The following is a 21,417-nucleotide window of genomic DNA, read 5'->3' on the forward strand; positions in this document are numbered from 1 at the left end:
TGCTCTCAAATGTCAGGCTTCACTGGGAGCTCAGGCAGAGCCCTGGCCAAAGGGGAGGCACTGCACCCTGCCGGGCTCAGCCTCCCTGTGTGGCTATGGGAGCCTGAGGAATCCTGGTGGAATTAGGCTGATGCTCTGTGCCCCAGATCCAGTGCTCACCCATGCCTGTGGGCTAGAAAGCAGACCAGAGGACCAGAACTCAGGCATCAGGCCCATAGACCTCTCCGTCCCTCCTCTTTCCTTTCTAAATGCTTTCCTCCCTGCAAGGAGTCTCAGCTGAGGAGATGACCTCCTGTTCTCCCTCCTCAGCACACAACCTGAGGGAATGGATTGAAATAGCAACTGCAGCAAGGGATTTAGGGCAGACCAGAAAGAATCCCTCACTCAGTGCCAAGCCCCTTGGGGTCTCCAGCGTCCTAGGATCAGGGCCCAGATAGTCTGGAGCCTGGCTTGTCACATTTTTTTTTTTTAAGTCTGTGGAAGTTTTCTTTTTTTAGAGTGAAAATCTTTTTGCTCATACAATCTTCAAAACTCTAGGAGGTGACACTCAGGGGTAGGTGGGCTGAGGCCCCAGATCCCGCATCAGCCCTGCTCTCTTCTACTCCATGTTTGAAAACCAAGGAGCACGTGAACCTTAAGTGGTCCTGTGGTGACAAACCTCCCTCCAATTGCTCAGGAGCCCCCAGAGTAGACTCACCTTCCTCTCCAGGCTCATCTCTATGCAGGAAGTTTCTCCTGGAGTCTAAAACAGTGTTTCCCAAATTTGCCGTATGATAAGAGTAACAGGTCACTATACGCATTCTCCGGAGACTCTGATTCAGGAGGCCTGGGGGAGGGCCTGTATTTAACAAGTTCCTCCAGGTGACACTTACGACCAGGTGAATGTAGGAAGTGTGGGCCTTCCTTAAATCCCCGTCGCTGTACCCACAGCTTGTTCTGCTGCAGCTCAGAAGGCCGACCAGTCACTCTCCTCCTCCAGCCTTTCCTGAACCCCAAGCACCTCTTCTCCAGAGGAGAGTGGGGGTGCTGGGGGAAGCTGAGGCCCGGAGAGAGGAGGAAGGGAGTTCTTGGGAGGGCCTGGTCTGTGTCCTTCCTGGCAGAGGTCACTGGGGGTGGGGTGGGGCAGAAATGGCCACAGACAGAGAGGGCTGAGGCACACAGCCCATCACTCCACCCTCCCACCTGAGATTGGGCAGGAAGCCTCTGGGAAACTGAGCTGGTTCTGATGTGTTTACAAAGGGATGGGGTGGAGGTGGCAGGTAAACTGGGTCTCCTCGTTTTACAGAGGAGAAATAGACCCGGAGCAGGCAGAGGGAAGGGGGTGTTGGCCTGGGGGGAGCAGTGAGGAGTCCCAACCTGGACCCTCACGAGGTCACACAGTGAGTTGGGCTCCCCTGGAGGGCCCCATGGCAGCCTCCTCACGAGTCCCTCTTTAAGGCTGGGTGAGCTCTGGGGGCCAGGTGTCGAAGGGAACCCCAGCTGCCTCAGTCCCCGCGCCACTTCCCTCTCACACAGCCAGAGCGTTGGGCGCTGCGGGGTGGAGGAAGCCCGGCTCTCCGTTGAGACTCCCCGGTGGCGCCGCCCCCGCTCAGCACCCTGGACAGCACCTCGTTCTGCGCCTCGGGATAGCCTCCTCCGTGCCTCACTTTGGTTTCTCTGGGGTGGCCTCTGTTCTGATTGACGTCCTTGCCTCCTTTCTTAACTCTCCCTGTAAAGGCAGACCCTAATCCAGAGCTCTCCATGCACCACTTCTCTGGCTCTTGGAGCCAGGGTGAGGGAACATGGAAAGAGGCAAAGTGGCTGCCTGCTGTCGACCTGGGGTTTTGTTCCCTCACTCACCAGCAGAAAATGAAGTGGTCTTGGGGGAGTCTTGGACCTTTCCCTAGTCCCGCCCAGCCCAGATTTTCCTTAGAGGTTGTGGTGAATTCTGAAGGACACAGCAGAGATACATAAGAAGTAACAGGGAAGGTAGGACTGGAGCACAGTGGTGGCTGGGGGTCAGGGGAGAGGTGAGTGGGGCTGGCCTGAGCAAGGCAGTGAGACTCAGACTCCTCCAAGACTCTAGCTGAGAGGTCCTGGAAAGATCATCTGGGCCCACCTCTTTGTCCTCAGGCAGGCTGCCTGGTGCTGGTTCTACTGGGCATTGAACGCCCAGCACCTGTTCTTTCTGATCCACCCCCTTCTCTCTCCATCTGCTGCCAGGTCTAAAGGAGTCCCTTGAGCAGCCAGCAGGGGGAGAAACAGTGGCTGCCATGGATGAGGATATGCTTCTGTCTGCACTGCCTGGGGAAGATGGTGCCACCTGGGACCCCAGCCTGGAACCTGAGGAGGAACCTGGGGTCCGGAATGGAATGGCGTCCAGTGAGGACCTGAACAGTAGCCACACCAGCCCAGGGCATGCAATGAGGGGCACCCTGGCAGGCACCGAGGGGCATACAAAAGGCCTGGAGATGGCCCTCCATGGCCTCAGCCTTGGCCTCTCCCTCACCAATGGCCTAGCCCTGGGGCCAGACTCAAACATTCTGGAAGACTCTACAGAGCCCAGGCCCTGGAGGGCTGGTGGGCTGGCCGAGGGGGACAATGCCTCCAGGAGCCTCTGTCCAGACGCTGAGGATCCTCCACTGGGGTAAGTGGGAGTCTCAGAATGGGGGTCACCACATTTGCTCCAGTGCTGCATGGCCTGGGCCTTGCCACTTAGCCTTTCTGGTTCTTCTTTTCCTCATACATGAAGTAGGAATTTGATGTCCCTCTTTTGGGAGGATAGAGCTATAAGAGATATTTCAAAAGCCAATATGCCTGTTGTGTCCCCACTCTCAGTGCCCCTAATCACCAGGGGCTGTTTCTTTTTTTAAAAACTTTTTTCTTTTCTTTTTCTTTTCCATTATTGCTTATTACAGATATTGACTATAGCTCTCTGTGCTATACAATAGGATGTTGTTGTTTGTCCATTCTATATATAATGATTTACATCTGTCATCCCAAACTCCCAGCCCATCCCTTCCTCACCCCGCCTTCCACCATGGGCTCTTTCTATGTAGAGCTGGAGGGCCACACTCCCTCCATCCCAGGCTGGGCATCAGAGTTCCAAAATGCCTCGATGTGGGAGGTCATCCGGCCCATCCCTCTGCTTCCTGGAGATGAGAATCTCCCAATTCCACAACTGACCTAAAGAGAGTAGGCTTTGTAGATTAATCTCTGTCAGCTCCTCCTCCCTGAGTGCCATCTGGGAGTTCGATGAGGAACTCCTACTTATCGGAGTAAGTCCTACTTCCTAAGTTAAGCTCCATTTCTATTATCTCCAGCTGCAGGTGGAGAGGCTTGGCATCTTAGAGGTGCCAGTTGGACAAGGAGGGTAGGGATGGTTCAGGGGAATGTCTAGAAGCCCCCAGGGTGAGCTGAGAAAAGAAAGCATATAGAAGGTTTAGTGTGCCCCGCTGTAGGGGCTTCCCTGATGGCACTAGTGGTAAAGAACCAGCCTGCCAATGCAGGAGACATAAGAGAGACAGGTTTGATCCATCCCTGGGTGGGGAAGATCCCTTCGAGTAGAGGATGGCAACCCACTCCATTATTCTTGCTTTGAGAATTCCATTGACAGAGGAGCCTGGCGGGTTATGGTCTTTAGGGTTGCAAAGAGTCGGACATGATTGAAGGGACTTATAATGCACACACTGCTGTAGGCCCTGCTCGGGGCAGGAAGTGTGTAGGAGGTGTGTGAGCATGCATGTGGGGGACATGCATGTGTATGCCTGGCCTGTGTACTGATGCATGCATGACAGTGTGTGAACCTGTTGGTGTGCCTGGCATGTGCATTAGGGGCACATTTGGGTGTGCACGTGGATGCATGGAGCTGGAGTGTGTCTAGGTCTCCAAGACAGGGTCAGATGCCTGCATGTACTGCGTGTGCTGTATGAGGCTTTCCACCTGGGCAGGGCCTAGTGTTGTGTGGGGCCTCGTGAGGTACAGGCAGGGGGCTGGGGCTTGGAGCTGCTGCTTGTGTTTAGGTGGTATAGTTTTGGAGGCTGGCTGAAGGTGGGGCAGATGGGAGTCTGGAGACTGGCCTAATGGTCTTCAAGCCACTATCAAAACTGCCCACAAGTGTGCTTATGTGCATGAGAGGGTGGGGTATGTGGGGGAACCATTCATGGTTCTGACATGGGATGAGCCCCCAAGCGCAGGACTCTGTCTTATTGTTCTAGGACCCCGTACGGGCCTGGCAGAGAGAGCTGCTGGGCAGATTTGGGGTGTCTGCTCTGGCGGCCAGGGCATTGGCCCTTCTCTTCCCTCCCATCTTCCCAGAGGTCAGTAGAGGCAGCTTCCACCCCAGCCCCCTGCTGGGCAGCCTACTTGTGACCCAGTGTGACACTTTCCCCTACTTCCTTTTCTAAATGAGGCCACCCTCTCAACTCCCGTGGGACTGGAGTGGGTGATGGCTGTGGTCTCAGCTTTTCACTCTCAGGTCAGTATTTCTCCAGGAAGCATGCAGGAATCAATTCTCAGGCGTGGTGGTTGGGGGGGGCATGTCCAAGAAGTGCCTTGAGGGGCTGGACCTCTTCTTCATCCTCCAAATATGACTCAGTCTCTGTGAGGTCGCAGGGGTTGGGGGATAAGCAGGACATGGCCAGATCCTCCAGGGGACCAGGGTGTGCTTCTTTGCAAATGGTGGGCCCTAGTTTATCTGAAATGGGCTGGGCTCAGCCTGCTTCTTTCTTTTGCTGTGTTTCTTCCTCTTGCTGTTTCTATCTCTCTCTTTGTCTCTCTTTATCTGTCACTCTCTGTCTGTCTTATTCTGTCTCTGTTTTCTGTGCTCTCTGTATCTCTTTTCTGCCTCATTCTTGTCTCTCTTATTTTTCTTCTTTTCTCTCTCTCTCTCCTTGTCTCCATTTTGATCTCTTTTAGTCCTCTTCCTCGCCTGACTTCCCTGCTTACTTGCGCATCTCCCCAGTGGGTAAGAGGCCTCGCTTCATCTATGTGTGTTGCTCTATTTTAGGTTCTGGGGATACATCAGTGAACAGAATATACAAAAACTCCTACTTTCATGGAGCTTATGGTCTAGTGAGGAGACAGATAGTAAATCATAAAAATAATAGATAATTACATAGTATGTTGGAAAGGGGCAAGTGCCTTGGAAAAAAGTAAGAAAGAGGGGTTGGGGGAGGGAACAGGTCCCAGTTATAAATAGGGCAGTCAGGATGAGAAAGGGATGCGGAAGGCAGGCTGCTGAGGGAAGGGTGCTCTGAGCAGAAGGAACCACTGGTACAAGGGCCTCTCTGGGGGGCAGCACAGGGCAGGGCTTAGGCGGCGGAGTGGGCCTCCAGGCTGATAGGCATCTGCTCATTCACCCAGCACGTCATTCGGGAAGGCTTAGAGGATCTCCTGTGTGCTGGGTGCTCCCTGGCCTTGTGTGTGGTGGGGGAAACAGGTGTCAATAGGGGAGTAAACAGAAGGCTACAGGCTGAGAGGGGTTAGGAGGAGATAAAGGGGCACCCTGAGGATAGACATTAATGAGGGGCCACTGTGGTGGGTGGTCTGGGCCTGCCTCCCTCAGTCTCTCTGAGGAGGTGACATTAAAGCAAGGCCTGGGCAGCCACGCTAAGAACCACCCAGGCTGTGGGGACAGCAAAATTATGACCCAGTGAGACGCTAGCTGTGATGGGGAGCCTGGAAGGAGGAGCCCTGCCCCTTTTCTGGGCCTGGACTCTTGCAGGAGCGAGAGTCTCACACTCATTCATTTAGATGAATGATGCCTCCTGGGGGCCAGGCCTGGTGGGCACTGGGGGGCAGGGCTGTGCCTGTCCTTTCAAGCTGTACCCCAGTACGCAGCCCAGCATCTGGCACCTGTGCTTAGTAAGGGTTGGCTGAGAGAATAAACAGGACCTGATCCCTGCCGGCTCCCCACACCCAGGGAGTGCCTAGACATGGATTGGTGCCATCCTAGCACCTGTAAGGGGCCATCTGGCAGGACGGTGACTGGGCCCCGCATCCCACAGGCCGGGTGGCCCTGGAGAGCCAGACGTGCGAGACGGCTTCAGCGCGACGTTTGAGAAGATTGTGGAGTCGGAGCTGCTGCGGGGCACCCAGTACAGCAGCCTGGACTCCCTGGACGTGCTGAGCCTCACGGACGAGAGCGACAGCTGCGTCAGCTTCGAGGCCCCTCTCACGCCCCTCATCCAGCAGCGGGCCCGGGACAGCCCTGAGCTGGGAGCGGGCTTGGGCACTGGGGACATGGGGTCTGAGGCGGACATGGGAGCAGCCGGTGGCGGTGGGGCGCTCGGCAGCCCCCTGCGGCGCTCCATCTCCGGCAGCCGCTCCGAGAATGTCCTGAGCCGCCTGTCTCTCACGGCGGTGCCCAACGGCTTCCATGAAGACGGACCCCTGGGCCCACGCGGGGACGAGGAGGATGATGATGAGGAGGAGGAGGAGGAGGAGGACACAGACAAGCTGCTGAACTCGGCCAGGTGAGGCAGGGCCCGGGCTGGGAGCTGAGAGAACTGTGGAGCAGATGGGGAAACCGAGACCCAGAGGAGGCAAAGTGAGTCAGGATAAGCCAGGGCTCGTAGTGAATGGCCCTCTGCAAGGTCTCTGCGTCCACCCTCTGCACACAGACCTCCCACCCCCAGCCTGAGGTTCCATCCTGCCCTTCTGGTCTTTCCAGCCCGGGTCGGGTCAGGGAGCTGATCATGAATGGTTTCCTCTGAGGGTTTTTCTGGAAGTTTAACTTGATTCTGTTCTGATGCAGTGGAGCTTCTTTCCCTGGTCTTGGGAGACCTTCCAGCCCCTGCCCAAGGGTCTCTGAACCCCTCATCCCCACCCCACCTTTCCTCTTCAGCGACCCCAGCCTGAAGGATGGTCTGTCGGACTCGGACTCAGAGCTGAGCAGCTCGGAGGGGCTGGAGTCTGGCAGCACAGACCCATTGGCCAACGGGGGCCAGGGCGTCAGTGAGGCTGCCCACCGGCTGGCACGCCGGCTCTACCACCTGGAGGGCTTTCAGCGCTGCGACGTGGCCCGGCAGCTGGGCAAGAAGTGAGTTGCATCTCCATCCCCCACCCCAAGCAAACCCCATGTCTTCGTCAACCCAAGGGGGTGTGGTGACTTCCCTCAGGGGTGTCTAGTGCTGGGGGCTCCCAACAGTCCCCAAGAACTGCCACTGTCCTCATTCTGGGCCTTGCCCTAAATCCGTTTCCTTTCTGGGCTGCCTGGGTGAGGGCCTCTGCTCCTAGGGAGGGGAGGTAGGGTTGGGGGGCCCCTCGGGGCTGGGGGAGTGGCATGTGGCTTGTGGTGGTGGGGCCGTGGTGGAAGGCAGCAAGGACGGAGTAGCCAGGCAGGGTCTCGTGGGTGAAATAATGGGGCCAGGGAGGGAGGGGCAACTGGTCTGAACAGGGACCGCCTGGGACCCCGGAACTGGGGGAGGGGGTCCTGACCCTCACTGAGCGCCACTCACTGTCTGTTGGGACCAGCTGAAGAGGGGGAGCTGCCTACATACAAGCCCCGGTCTTTGGATTCAGGGAAGGGAAGTAGCCAGGTTGAAGTTCTGGGGGGTGGGGGACAGTCAGCTGAGAAGTCAGTCGGTGTGTCATGAGCAGGTCTGACCACCAGCATATCCCCCTGCCTTGTCCTCCTTGCCTTGTTCTCCAGAGGGGCCCTCACACCCACATAAGCCTTCAGGTTGCACAGAGGCAGGCCTGGCCTCCAGAGAGGGCTGCTCCCAGGCTAAGAGAGGCAGCCCAGACTCTAGATCCCAAGTTAGAGTTGACGGGGCCTTGGGCCACAGGGGGGTCCTGCGGATGCCCTCCTTCTCCCCACTCCTGCCTCCTCCACCCTCCGTAGCCTCCACAGCACTCCTGCCTGGGCCTTCCCCCAAATCACGTTGCCTGCACCCTCACCTCTCCCACTGGGCTAGAGCCCCCCAACCTAATGACATCCTCCATCATTAAAGTTGATCCCCACCCTCCGCTGTCTTTTCAACCACTTTGTCTTCATGAGTTTTCCCATCAGGATTTAATTGTGCTTAACCCTCTCCCATCTGAAACAAAAATCCTTCCTCAAATGTACTTTCTCCCTCTGCCTCTTCACAGCCAACATTCTGTCTTCTGCTCTGGGTGGCCTCTGTCCCCTCCCCTTCTGCTCATTCAGCATCTCCAGGTCGGCTTCTTCCCTGTCCCCCACTGCCCTACACAAGCTCCTCTTGCTAGAGTCAGTAGCAGCCTGGTGTCTGAATATAGTGGCCTCAACTCTCTCCCCTTCAACAGCCTTGACACACCCGCTACTCCTTTCTTCTTCTTCAATTAAACTTTCAATGATGAAAATTTCGAGCACACACGAAAGCAGAGAAGGCAATACCTTAAACCTCCTTGTACCCATTATTCAGCTTCAAAGTTCTCAACATTTTTTATTCTTGTTTGATCTCTTCCCCCCACAGCTTCCCCTCACACTTGCTGGAATATTTTAAACCATATTTCAGACTCTATCATATGATCCATAAATATTTGGTATGTGTCTCTAACTGATTAGGATTTTTTTTAGATAGTGATAATTTCTGACAAAATTCCTTAGTATCTCTAGCATTCAGTCAATGTTTAATTTGCTCTGGTTATCTCAAAAATGTTTGTTCAAATCAGCACACAAATAAGGTCTTTGATTACATTTGGCCAGTGTGTTTCTTAGGTCCCTGGTGGCCAACAACAGTTGCCAGGCCCCCTCCTTTTGGTAATGCCATGTATTTGTTGAAGAAACAAAACCATTTGATGATGCCACGTATTTGTTGATGAAACGGGAGGGAGAGCTTGGGGCTTGATTGGACTGAGGTAGAAATATGTTCTCTCTTTTGGCAAGAATTCATCCCTCCAGTCTTGAAATTCTCTTGGCCTCCAGGACACCACACCCTGCCGCTGTGGCTACTGTCTTTCTCCTGCACTGGCTGGCTGTCTCTTCGGCCCACCCTGAGAGGGCCTCTCCTCAGGTCTCTGGGCTGGGTCTGCTGGCCTGTCTGAGCCCTTCCTACAGGCGTGTCCCCCTTCCTACTCTTACCAGTTAGGGTCAGACAACTCTCATGTGGATGCTTCCAGACCCACCTGTTGTCCTGGGCTCTGGGCACCACCCCAGGGGCTACTTGATCATGTCCCACACCAACTCCATCCCTCCCCATGTCTTGTGGATTCTGCCTCGGAAACAACCCTCCTCCCCCGCTTCCATCTCTCTCGTGGACGGCTCCTACAGCTCTCAGTGGATCTCCACTCTGCAGGCAGTTTTCCAAATACAGATCTCACCCTCTCATTCACCTCCTGCTTCAAAATCTTCCAAATCAAGTCTTGATCCTTGCCTTGGCCCAGGCCCAGATCCCTGCCTCATCTCTTTCTGCCCCCATTCCTGCTCTCTAGCTCCTGCCTCATGGCCCTGCTGGTAGCTTCCTGGACAGTGTCCTCTACTAGGGACACTGTGTATCACCCCACACCCTACTCCCTTCACCTGGCTGGCTCGTACTTTTCGGAAGGTATCTCATGAGACATCAGCTCCTCCAGGAAGCCTTTTTTGACGCTCTTACACTCTGGCCCACTGGAGAAGGAAATGGAAACCTACTTCAGTATTCTTACCTGGAAAATACCGTGGACAGAGAAACCTGGCGGGCTATATAGTCCATGGGGTTGCAGAGAGTCGAGCACACCCTGGCCCAAGGTTGAACTGTCAGAGTCCAGTTGGCCAGCAAGGGAGGCAGCAGGGGGATGGATGGACAGGTCTGGGTGGGTGTGTCAGGGTCCCCAGGGGCCCAGTGCCCATGTGCCCCCACTGTTTGCTGTGCCCTGCTTCTAATGGCCACCCCTTGCTCTCCTGGCAGCAACGAGTTCAGCAGGCTGGTGGCTGGGGAGTACCTCAGCTTTTTTGACTTCTCGGGCCTGACTCTGGATCGAGCGCTCAGGTCAGTGCGGCTGGGCTGGGCAGTGCCCGCAGGCGATACATCTGGATCCTCTTGGCAGCCCTAGTGTGGGCTTGCGGTGCAGCCTTGGGCAAGCCCTCTTGAGCCTTCTGGGGAGGCTGTGGGGAAGGGCCCTGAGAGCAGCAGAGTGCAGAGGCCCACTGAGTGCTGGCTCACGGGGGGCACTGCCAAGGTGAAGGTGGGAGTGCAGAGGTGACCCTTCAGGAGGCATAGCCTCAACACACCCTGCTGACGGCGCCTTAGTGACACCCCTGTGAGGTGGGCGGTACTGTCCCATTTACAAGCAGAGAAAGTGTGGGCCAGTTCCCTGCGGCCACTGAGGGAGGACATGGTCAAAATGACATTGGACATGGTCAGTCTGATCTCATGTCCTTTTGGTGTTTGGACCCGGGGAGTAGCCCTCAGGAAGGGCAGGTGCAGGCCCAGGGAGCAGAGGGCAGGCAGCGGGAGGATGAAGCCCGGTGTCACTGGACCTGCAGCAGGGCCAGCAGGGAGACCGCAGGCCAGAGCCCTCGCAGGTGGGAATGGCGGACTCAGACTCTGAGCCGAGGGATGGGTGGTCCCTGTGTGTTATATCTGTTTACCTCCCATGTGTCTCTCATACTTTTAGAAACCGTATTTTCCCTTTATTTTCTCTGTTTCCGTTGGGATCTTTTCTATTGACCTGCTTCCAATTCACTTATTCTTCCTCTGTTTCTCATATGCTGTTAAACCCATTTATTGAGTTTTTACTTTCTATTGTTTTATTTTTCAGATCTAGAGTTTATATTTTGTTAAAAAACTTTTTTTTGGTAGGTTCTAAATCACTGCCTTATTGTGGTGAAGGGGCTTGCGTAACTTGATGAAGCTATGAGCCATGGCTTGCAGGGCCACCCAAGAAAGCCCAGGTCATAGTGGAGAGTTCTGACAAAATGTGGTCCATTGGAGGAAGGAATGGCAAGCCACTCCAGTGTTCTTGCCTCGAGAACCCCATTCACTGTATAAAAAGGCAAAAAGATATGACACCGTCACCGATTCAATGGACATGAAGTTGGGCAAACTCCAGGAGAGAGTGAGGAGCAGGGAGACCTGGCGTGCTGCTGTCCATGGGGGTCACAAAGAATTGGACATGACTTAGCGACTGAACAACTGCAACAATTCTTTAGGGGGAGAAGTCCTCATCCTTTCATTTATATTTGCTTACTTTCTCCATCTTTCCCTCTCTTTTTGGGAACATATTATTCACAGTTAATATTTGAAAGTCCTTTTCTGCTTACCATGGTATCTGTGTCATCTGAATCATCTGTATCTGGTTCTGTTGTTTTTCTCTTGCTTTTCCATCATGTATCCTATTTCTCTGTGTGCTTAGTAATTTTTTTATTAGATGCTGTACGCTGTGCATAGAATTACAGCAGCTCTAGATCATTATGTGTTCCTCCAGGGGGTGTACCTTCTTGTCTAGGCAGCTAGAGAACAGGGCGGGTACAATCCCAGTCTATCCAGGGCTGAGCTGGGGAACAGCCGCTCTGAAGTTTGGTAAGGCTCAGAGTTCAACCTGATCACAGGGCAAGGGCTTCAGGGCTTTCCACTGGGAGCCTGGTGTGTGCACTGGGGCTCTCCCTTTGGTGGGTCCTAAATTTCAGTTTTGTCTCCTCAATGCGGCAAGCCTGTGCAAAAACCAAATCTCTCTGAGAAGCAGAGAGGCTTTCTACTTAGCTTTTTAGCATACTGCCCCTTCCATCTTTAGACCTTGGCAAATATCTCACAGGGAAAACTGGTCACATGTTTATAGCCCCTGAAGTCTCTCCAGCTCCGTGAAGCCATTGAATGTTCTGCCTCAACCCTGTGTCTGTAATCGGCAGTGTCCCTGGGGAGAACTGCAGATCGGCCCACCTCCCTGAGTTCTCTACCTCATGGGATCTTGGTCCCATTGGTGTCTGTTGCATCAGCGGTTTTCTGATAGCTTAAGAGAGATGTATTCTGTCTGGCATTTTTCACTGTTCTCAGTGGAAGTGTTTTTCGGCTGGCAAGCTGCTCTATCCTGAGCTGAGTCAGGTTCACACTGGATGATCTAGCAGGGAAGGTGTTTGGTGGGTCGGCTTGCAATCAGAGGCCTGGGTGCTGGGCTGGAGGACCTTGAACATACAGCCCAATAGATTAAGACTCGACTACACAGGCCCTGGGGAGCCACAGCAGCTGCTGAGTGTAAAGCAGGGTTTTGGGAGGCAGTGGTGGCAGCACTGTGTTGGTGGCCTTTGATCCAGAGGCTCCTGAAGAGGATCACGTGGGAGAGGATGAGGCCTGAAGTTGGGCCACAGGGCTCGAGGAATGATTGGTGTGAGAAGCACAGAGGATAGAGCAGAAGAGCTGGGGATGCCAAGATGCAGAGAGAGAAGGGGGTAGGCAGCAGTGAGGCTGATGCTGGGGAAGGCCTGAGAGTGTGGTTGGAGCTTGGTGAAGACCTCCGAGGAAGGGGTGTTTGGGCTGGGGAGCCCAAGCTAGGATGAATGGCTCATAGGTAGGACAGGCTATGGTTGGGTTGGGGCATGGTGTTAGTGGAGTGTGAGGAGAAGAGGGAGGGGCTGGATGCAAGGAAGAGAACAGGGATAAGGAGAGACAGAGAAAGGAGGAACAGGAGAGATAGAGAAAGAAGGACCAGAAGGCGGATGGAGTGTTTTTATATAGCTGTTGACTGACTGGGATTGAATCAGAGAGTGGTTTGCAGTTTTCCATGCTTTGGGAAACCTCCGGAGGTAAAGACTGGCCAAAATGGGTCTCACAGGTCCCAGGGTGCCTTAGAAGTAGTTTGAGAGAGGATAGAGTAAAGTGGGCATAACAGAAGCCAAGCGAACTGTAGCAAAATTGGGAACAAGCTAGTCTCATGAACCCAGGACAGATAGAGGCCCAAACTGTCTCAGCCTCCTGTTTTCCTTCCCAAGGAGGGGTGTGCCTAGGCCCCAGGTGAGGGACCCCAGGCCCATCTCCTGGCCCCTCTGGTTTTGGTATCCTCTGCCAGGGACCCCTGAATGCTGGTGACCTTTGACTTTTGGCCTTGAGGGGAACTCAGAGCTGCTCAGCAGAGGAGGCTCAGACTTGGGATTGGGGAATAGAGGGGGCTAGGGTGGTTGGGCCTGGGGCCATCATGTGAAGGGTTATGCATCTGGGAAGGGTGGAAGGGCTGAGGGAGAGTGCTCCGGGGGAAGCAGTGTGGACGGTCTGGGCCCAGCTGTGGAGGAGGGAGTGAGGTGTGGAGTGGAGGCTGGCACTGAGGTGTTGGTCAGCCTTTGTTTTTCACAATCTGCCCCCTGTCTCTTTCCGAAAGGGCCCTGGAGGATGATGAGGGTTGAAACTCCCCACTCCAGAGGCTGTCGGGGGGCTCAGGATTTCTTCCTGGGCCCAGATGCTGGGGCTCTGGGGCCTCAGCCCCCTCAGGCAGGCTTGGGTGGTGTGTGTGAGGGGTGGGGGCTCCTACCTGGAGTGAGGATTCGGACAACTCAGGGGTCTGGGAGGCCTTCAGCACCCTTGCATTGCCCTCCAGAACTTTCCTGAAGGCCTTCCCACTGATGGGGGAGACGCAGGAGCGTGAGCGGGTCCTGACGCACTTCTCCCGCCGGTACTGCCAGTGTAACCCTGATGACAGTACTTCGGAAGGTACGCCTCACCTGGTGCCCCGACACCTCACCCCACACCCCTGACGCCTCACCCTGTGCCCCTGATGCCTCATCCCATGCCCCTGACGCCTCACCCCACACCCCTGACGCCTCACCCCGTGCCCCTGATGCCTCATCCCATGCCCCTGACGCCTCACCCCATGCCCCTGACGCCTCACCCCGTGCCCCTGATGCCTCACCCCACACCCCTGCCCCCCAGCTGGGCTCTGGCTTCTTCCTACCCTTGATCCACCTGCCACTTCTGTCCTGCTCGAGAAACAACAGTGAAGGCATGATGGCGTGTGGCAGGGGGACGGTCTTCTGGAAAAGGCACCTCCCAACTGTCTGGCCTGGTGTCAGTCCTTGTGCGCGAAGGTCCCCTGGGCCCCCTGTGCCCTGAGTCAGTCCTCTGCGTCCTCCTTCTCTGTGTTCCCTGTCACAGTGCTGATTGCTGGTGTGGGGGGAGTCCTGGATCCGGCACCCTCTTGTCCCATGGGTGGACCTGCATCCCAGGAACTGGGGGGCTAGGCTGGTTATTAGAGGAGACATGGGCCTTGGAAGGGTTATAGCCTGGGACCCAGAGCCTTTCCTGGGTATGAGATTCAAGGTGAGTTTGGCCATAGGAGGCAGGAATCTGGGCTAGAACAGACCCAGGATGGTCAGGTCCCCCACTAAGGGAAGAGTGTTTCCTGACCTGGGGTGGGGGAGTGGCTCTGATGCTGTAGAGGGGTGGGGCATGGAGGATCACGCAGGCCCTGGGCCCTGACATGCGGTTGGCAGGTGGCTGGCCTCTTCCAAGAACTGAAGGCTGGCTTTGGCAGGAGATGAGTGGGTGGCTGTGGTTGAGAAAGAGCTAGGTGCTCACACTGAGGGTGCCTCTATCTCTAATTTAGATGGGATCCACACGCTCACCTGTGCCCTGATGCTGCTCAACACGGACCTGCACGGACATGTGAGTTGGGGGGGTGCCGAACCGGGTTAGTGTTCTCTCATTGACTCATCCCAGGTTGTCTGAGGGCCAGCCCTTTCTCCAGCCTCCTTCCTGAGACCTCTCACTTGCTGGCCCATGTTTCTTTAGCAGACCTGGGAGTCAGGCCACTTGGCTTCTAGACTTGGCCTTACTCTAGTTTTATCCACTTGAGACCTGCCTAGGTGCTCACCCCCAAGCAGGGCCATAAGAACAACTGAAGTACACAGGAATTTAAGATGTGCCAAATAAGATATGTGCCCCTAGCCGTGTCCGCGCCAGACGTTGCTAAAAGATCACCTGCTCTTCCTACCCCTCGTGACTGCAGCCCTGCTGAAGGGCCGTGCCCCAGGCAGCCCCTTCCCCTCAAATGGTAGGTTGCCATCAAGAGGCATTTTCATCACCTCCATCCCCCACTAGGCAAACGGAGAAGTGATGGGGGGGTACCCCAGGCTGTGAGCCTGGGCATCTCAGTGCTGCTTGTGGCTCAATAACTCCTTCTTCTTTCCTCTGTCTGCTCCGGGGACCCCCTCTCTGGGCTCTCTTGCCCTCCCTCAGGTGGTAAGTGTAGCTGGTGGTCTGCATGCCCTGTGAGCTTAGACCCCCCCATCTCCATCCTCCCCTTCTGTGTCCCCCATCACCCCGTCTGGCCTCACTGATTACCGCCCTGTCATTGCTCACCCTGGGGTGGTCAGAGCACCTCTGCTGGATTGGGGATATTTCAGTGACTCATGGGAATAATAGGCCCATGAGAACAGTTCCAGAGGTAACCAGGTTCCGCTTCCATCTGGTTCTGGAGGTAACCAGGAAAGTCCAGGACACTTAGAGTGGAAGAAGGAGCTGGGAGAGACCCAACTTCAGATTCCACTCTTGCCTCCAGGTGGCACCTCTGTGACCCGGGGCAAGACTCCAGCACTCTGAGTCTCGGGTTCTACACCTGTGAGGTGTGAATGATGATTTCCCCATAGTGTCCTGGGGAGGGCTGGGAGAGGTAGCACCAAGTGTCAGGGTCTGGTGCTTAGTAAGGATATTTATTATGAATAATATTATTACATAATCATCATCATCATATTCATCATTAATATTAGAATTTAAATGATGGAGAGTCTGAAGGCCCAGCCTGCAGATTCCTAGAGTATTAAGAATATGAAGGACCTGCCCTGATGGCAGCCTGAGCAGGCGTGGGTACACTGGGTGCCTGGCCTGGGGAGAGTGAGAGCCTCGATGGCCTTGGCATGAAGAGTAGTTGTGTGACAGCTTCGGTTTTGTCTGCCGGGGCTGTCAGCCTGAGTGTGGAACGGGAGAGAAGACGTGTGGATTCCATGGAAATGTCACCAGAGTTAATGCCCACTAATGGGCTGATGCTCCTCCAAGACTGCTTACTGTTTGCAGAGAGCAGGTGTCACTGGCCTACCCTAAAAGGAGCTTTAAGCACACATTCCTCTTCCCATCCCTACGCTCAGCAGGGCCGAGGGCCATCTCAGGACCCGGTCACTGCTGTGTTAAGCCCCGGGTGCCTCTTCCCTTGATTGAGAGCTGCTAACAAGGGCAGCAGTCAGTGAACCCCAAGTTGAGAATATTCTTGAGCTTGGTGGGCCCTAACTGCCCATGGCACCACCTTCTGCCTGAAGTTGAAGAGAAACATTACTACCTTCATATATTAGACGTGGGTGCAGTAGGATTGTTCATACTCGCAGCCAACAGACACTGAAGATCCGTTTCTTTCTCAAGACAGTATTGCAAAACACCAAAAGCAAGAGTTCTGAGTTGTAATCCTCTTTATTTCTCACATGACAGCGTGTGAGTTGAGGTGAGTTACTGCCTTCCCTGAACCTCAGTTCCCCGTGAGTTACTGACTTCCCTGAACCTCATTTCCCCTGTGAAATTTAAGGAGACAGCAATTGTAGAGCGTTTAGCCCAGGACCAGGCCATTGCCGTCACTGGGAGCTTTCCCGGAAGTGGCAATGCCTGCTTGTGCTCACCCCATCCCTCCCTCTTCTCCTGCTGCCGTTGTTCCACAGAGACTCAGTTCCTGGTGGAAGGTGGGGATCTCAGGAATGTGGGGCCTGCTAGGGCCCCCAGAAGTGGCTTTGGTCAGAGCGGGAGCCAGCATGGGGACTGGCAGAGGGAGTTGGTGCACACTCCCAGATGTGCACAGCCTAGTGGAGGAATTGGGAATGCCGGACTCTAGGGCCCGACACCTTCTGCGTTCCATAAATGAGAAGAAAAGAGAACCCCTGCCTCAGGGTGCCTACCTTCTAGTTAGAGGAGATAGAAAATAAACAAGTCAACAAGTGATTACAAATAGTGATAGGTCTATGAAGGGAATCAACAGGCGGGTGTGATGGTGGCTGGACTGGGGCTCAGGGAATGCCTTTCAGAGGAGGTGCAATTGGGACAGAAACCTGCAGGCTCAGCAGGAGCCAGTCACGGAAAGACCAGGGACAAAGTCTCCTAGGCAGAGGGACCAGTTTTTCATCTTTTGGCTATTGTGAACAGTGCTATGAACGTTGGTATACAGGTTTTTAAAATTTTTAAATTATTTTTAAACTGAATGAAAGATTGTTTAAATTCTATAGTGCTTACAATTTCCCGAAGTTTCCCATGCATGACTTCATGTAATCCCATAATAACCTTTTTATCTTCCTACCCCTCCCCCTTCTTGGTAACCACTGGTTTATTCTATCTGTGAGTCTGCTTCTTTTTTTGTTTTATTCACCGGCTTGTTGTATTTTTTAGGTTTCACATCTAAGTGATATCATATAGCATTTGTCTTTCTCTTTCTGACTTGTTTTACTTAGCATAAGTTTTTGTTTGAGAATCTGCTGTCAGTTCTTTTGAGTATATACCAAGGAATGGATTGCTGGGTCCAATGGTATTTTTGCGTTTAACTTTTGGAGGACAGTAAAACTGTTTCCATAGTGGCTGTTGAATCCAGGAAGGAGGTGATGGTGGCTTGGGCTGACAGGGCAGTGAACATGGGTAGAAGGGACAGATGAGAGAGATCAGTAGAGGATGAGCCTGACAGGACTTGATGATGGGCTGATCAGGGAGAGGGGGAAGGATGGCTTCAACATCTGGCTCGATGGGGGTGCTATTTCCTGAGATGAGAAGGGAAATTCTGTGGGTGGGTGGAAGGTGTGGTGAGTGGGAGAGCTGGGGCTCCAGCCCCATTTCTGACATACTGTGTTTGAGATGCCTATCGGACATGAACATGGGTGTTGCCAAGGAGGTGGTGGGATAAATGAATCTGGGATCCAGAGAGTGATGGGGTGTGGACAGTGACAAGGTCGCTGTCGTCCTAATGGAATGAAAACCATGGGACTGGCTGAGTGCCTCAGGGAGAGAGGCAGGTTGGTGACCCATTGTGGGTCATGGCCTTATTTAGAGATCAAGCAGAGCAGAAGGAGACACTTTGAAGCAGCCATGGTGATGGGCGGAAAACCAGGAGTGTGTGGTGTCTCGGAAGCCAAGAGAAGAAAAGTGTTTCAAGGAGAAAGAAGTAGCCAACTATATAAAAGGCTATCATGAAGTCAAGAAAGACAAATACAGAAAAACAGCCTTTGGGATTGGAATGGCCATTGGTGGGTCATTGTCATTGGATGGTCAAGGTCATTGGAGCCCTTTACAAAAGTACTTTAGGTGGAGTCGGGAGGCCAAATGCCAGGATGGAGTGGGTGGAGGTGAGGATAGGAGGTGAGGAAGTGGAGGCTGTGGAAAATTCTCTTGCAATATTTGGCTTTGAGTGGGATCCTGAAGTAAGCCACTGGTTGGAGGGGTCTAGCAGGAACTTTTTTTTTTTTAAGTTGGAGTATAATTTCTTTACAATGTTGTGTTAGTTTCTGCTGTATAATGAAGTGAATCAGCTATATGTATGTATATATCCTTTCCCTCTTGGTCCTCCCTCCAACCTCCCTTCGCCATCCTACCCATCAAGGTCATCGCAGAATACTGAGCTGAGCTCCCTGTGTTACACAGCAGATTCCCAGCAGCTGTCTGTTTTACACATAGTAGTGTATGTTAATACACTAATCTCCTAATCTCCCAATCATTCTAATCTCCCAATTCATCCTGCCCTTTCCTTCCCCCTCTGTGTCCACATGTCCGTTCTCTATGTTTCTGTTCCTGCCCTGCAAACAGGTTCATCTGTACCGTTTTTTTAGATTCCACATAATATGTGTTAAAATACAATATTTGTTTTTAGGAGGGACTGTTTTAAATCTGACTAGGGTGTTGTGTATATGCCATTAGGATCTACTAGGCAGGCAAGGAGAAACTATGATGCAGGAGAGAGAAGGGAAAATCGAAGCTTTCTTCGAGATGAACAGCAGGGCATAGATGGAGATTGGCCTTAGCTGGGAGTAAGGAAAGCTCATTCCTCATGACAGGGTGAACTGGAAGGGAAGGATGTCAGAGGAGGGTGAGCTTAGCCTTCATCAAGAGAGGATGGGGGCTTGGGTTAGACTTGGAGATGGAGACTAGGAGAGATATTACAGATGTACTGTGGATGTGCAGTCACTAGCATGGTTGATGGAGTCAATGTCGGGGTGAGAGCGGGAGGTCTCTAGGATGAGGCCAGGAGAGGGGGGAGGAGATGGTGGGAGAAGCTGCGCTATGAATCTCCAAGCTGAAACAAAGATAAATTGTTTTGCAAGAAAACGTTAATTTTTCTCACACTTGGGCTGCTTGAGGTTTAGCAGTGGGAGTGCTGGGGAGGTGGGTTGGGCCAGATGATGGAGGACTTGAGGGACAAATGCACGGGTCGGCATACTATTCTGAAGACCGGCAGCGGCGGGAAGGCTCTGCCCATTCTCATATGGTGAACAAGCCTCATATATTAGAACTTTGAAGGAGCACAGAGTACAGCTCAGGTTTAGTCTCGATTTGCAAATAGTGATGAGGGTTTTCTTGCCCACGAGACTTTTGACTGGTCCCGTCCCTTGCTCTGAAGGATGACATCTACTTTCTTTCTGCTTGGCCTGTTTCATTCTGCTTTGAGAGGGGGGAAGACTTAAAGACAGGCTGGGATTGTTCTGACCTCAGGTAAGTCACACTAGACCTGCAGAGAAGGCCTTGGAATGGGGCTGTGGCCTGCCCAATCATAATTCCTTTCTGATTGGAAACAGAGACTGTGGGAACAGATTTTCAGGTCAAGGTCAGGGTTGGAGGCCCTTTTGATCCAAATATTGGTGGGAGGAAGGGAGGAACTGAGAACTTGGAGGTCCCAAATCATCCACATCAGTTTGGCTTTGGAGTGTTCTGGGCATGTCTGTCTTTCTCTCCACCTTTTTTTCTGTCCTCCCTCCTCCCTTCCCTTCCTCCCTTTCTTTCCCTCTCCCCTCCCATTGCCTTCCCTTCTCTTCTGTCTCTCTTTTCCCTTTCTGGTATATATCTTTTGGCCTGGTGGGTGTTGTTCATTTACCCAGTATGATTTTACTTCTTTGCAACTGATTGTCTTACTTTGTCATCCAGAGAGAGATTGATCTTAGTAGCTGTTTCGCATGGACTTGAAAGTGTATTCTGCAGTTGTTTATTGTAATGTTCTATATGTGTTGATAAGGTCAAGCCTTTTAACTATGTTGTAAAAATCTTTTATATCCTTAATGATTTTTTTATTGTGGTAAAATGTATAAGACATAAATTTACCATTTTAACCAGTTTAAGTTGTGCAATTCAGTGGAATTAAGTACATTCACACAGTGTGCAACCATCACCGTTCTCTGGTTTCAGAACTTTTCATCACCCCAAAAGGAGACCTTGTACCCATTAGCAGTCACTTCCCATTCTCTACTTCTTCCAGCCCCTGGCAACCACTCATTTGCTCTCTATCTCTATGGACTTGCCTCTTCTGGATATTTAATGTGAGTGGAATCATACAGTACATAGCCTTTCATATCTGGCTTCTTTCACTTACTGTTATGTTTACAAAGCTCATCCATATTATAGCATGTGCCATAATTTCATTTGTTTTTATGGCCAAATAATGTTCCATTGAATGGATATGCCACATTTCGTGTATCCATTTGTCTTTTAACGAATATTTGGATTATTTCCACCTTTTGGATATTGTGAATAGTGTTCCTCTGAACATTTGTATACAAGTTTTTGTTTGAGCACCTGTTTTCAATTCCTAGGAGAAGACCAGCTGCATCATATGGTTATTCTATGTTTAGCTTTTTGATGAACTGTGAAACTTCCTTAGTGGCCGGAACGTTTAGAAATCCCACTAGTAATGTATAAGGGTTTCAATTTCTTCACCTCCTTGCCAACACTTCTTTTCATTCTTTTCTTTTTTAGTGATAGCTGTTCTAGTCAGTATGAAGTGGTAACTCATTTTGGTTTTAATCTGCATCTCCCTAATGACTAATGATATTGAGAATATTTTCATGTGCTTCTGGCCATTTGTGTATCTTCTCTGGTGAAATGTCTATGCAAGTACTTTGCCACTTTGGGAGGGATATATAATTATTATTTAAAATTGTGGTAAAATATTAAAAATCATGGTAAAATATGCATAATATGAAATTTACCATCATTGCCATTTTTATGTGTAGTTTACTAGTATTAAATCTATTTACATTGTTGTGCAACAAATCTCCAGAACTTTTTCATCTTCGTAAAAAGATTTAACTTTTTCTTTTTAATTTATTTTTTAATTGAAGGATAATTGCTTTACAGAATTTTGTTGTTTTCTGTCAAACCGCAACATGAATCAGCCATAAGTATACATATATCCCCTCCCTTTTGAACCTCCCTCCCATCTCCCTCCCCATCCCACCCCTTAGGTTGATACAGAGCCCCTGTTTGAGTTTCCTGACCACACAGCAAATTCCCGTTGGCTATCTATTTTACACATGGTAATGTAAGTTTCCATGGTACTCCTTCCATACAC

At 52.2% G+C, this 21,417-nt stretch overlaps 1 protein-coding gene across 1 annotated transcript in view; it reads left to right on the top strand.

Annotated features, from left to right (window-relative positions):
* The window catches only part of PSD2 (pleckstrin and Sec7 domain containing 2), a 57,632-nt gene that overhangs the window by 18,283 nt on the left and 17,932 nt on the right, over positions 1-21,417 (top strand). The window contains exons 3-8 of the mRNA XM_061151456.1: positions 2,203-2,626; positions 5,988-6,455; positions 6,827-7,021; positions 9,831-9,911; positions 13,447-13,559; positions 14,452-14,510. Coding sequence (XP_061007439.1) covers positions 2,253-2,626; positions 5,988-6,455; positions 6,827-7,021; positions 9,831-9,911; positions 13,447-13,559; positions 14,452-14,510 — 1,290 coding nt within the window. The 5' untranslated portion in view covers positions 2,203-2,252. The remainder of the gene's footprint in view (positions 1-2,202; positions 2,627-5,987; positions 6,456-6,826; positions 7,022-9,830; positions 9,912-13,446; positions 13,560-14,451; positions 14,511-21,417) is intronic.

Source organism: Dama dama, chromosome 9 (genome assembly GCF_033118175.1).
Source record: "Dama dama isolate Ldn47 chromosome 9, ASM3311817v1, whole genome shotgun sequence".
Taxonomy (NCBI): Eukaryota; Metazoa; Chordata; class Mammalia; order Artiodactyla; family Cervidae; genus Dama; species Dama dama.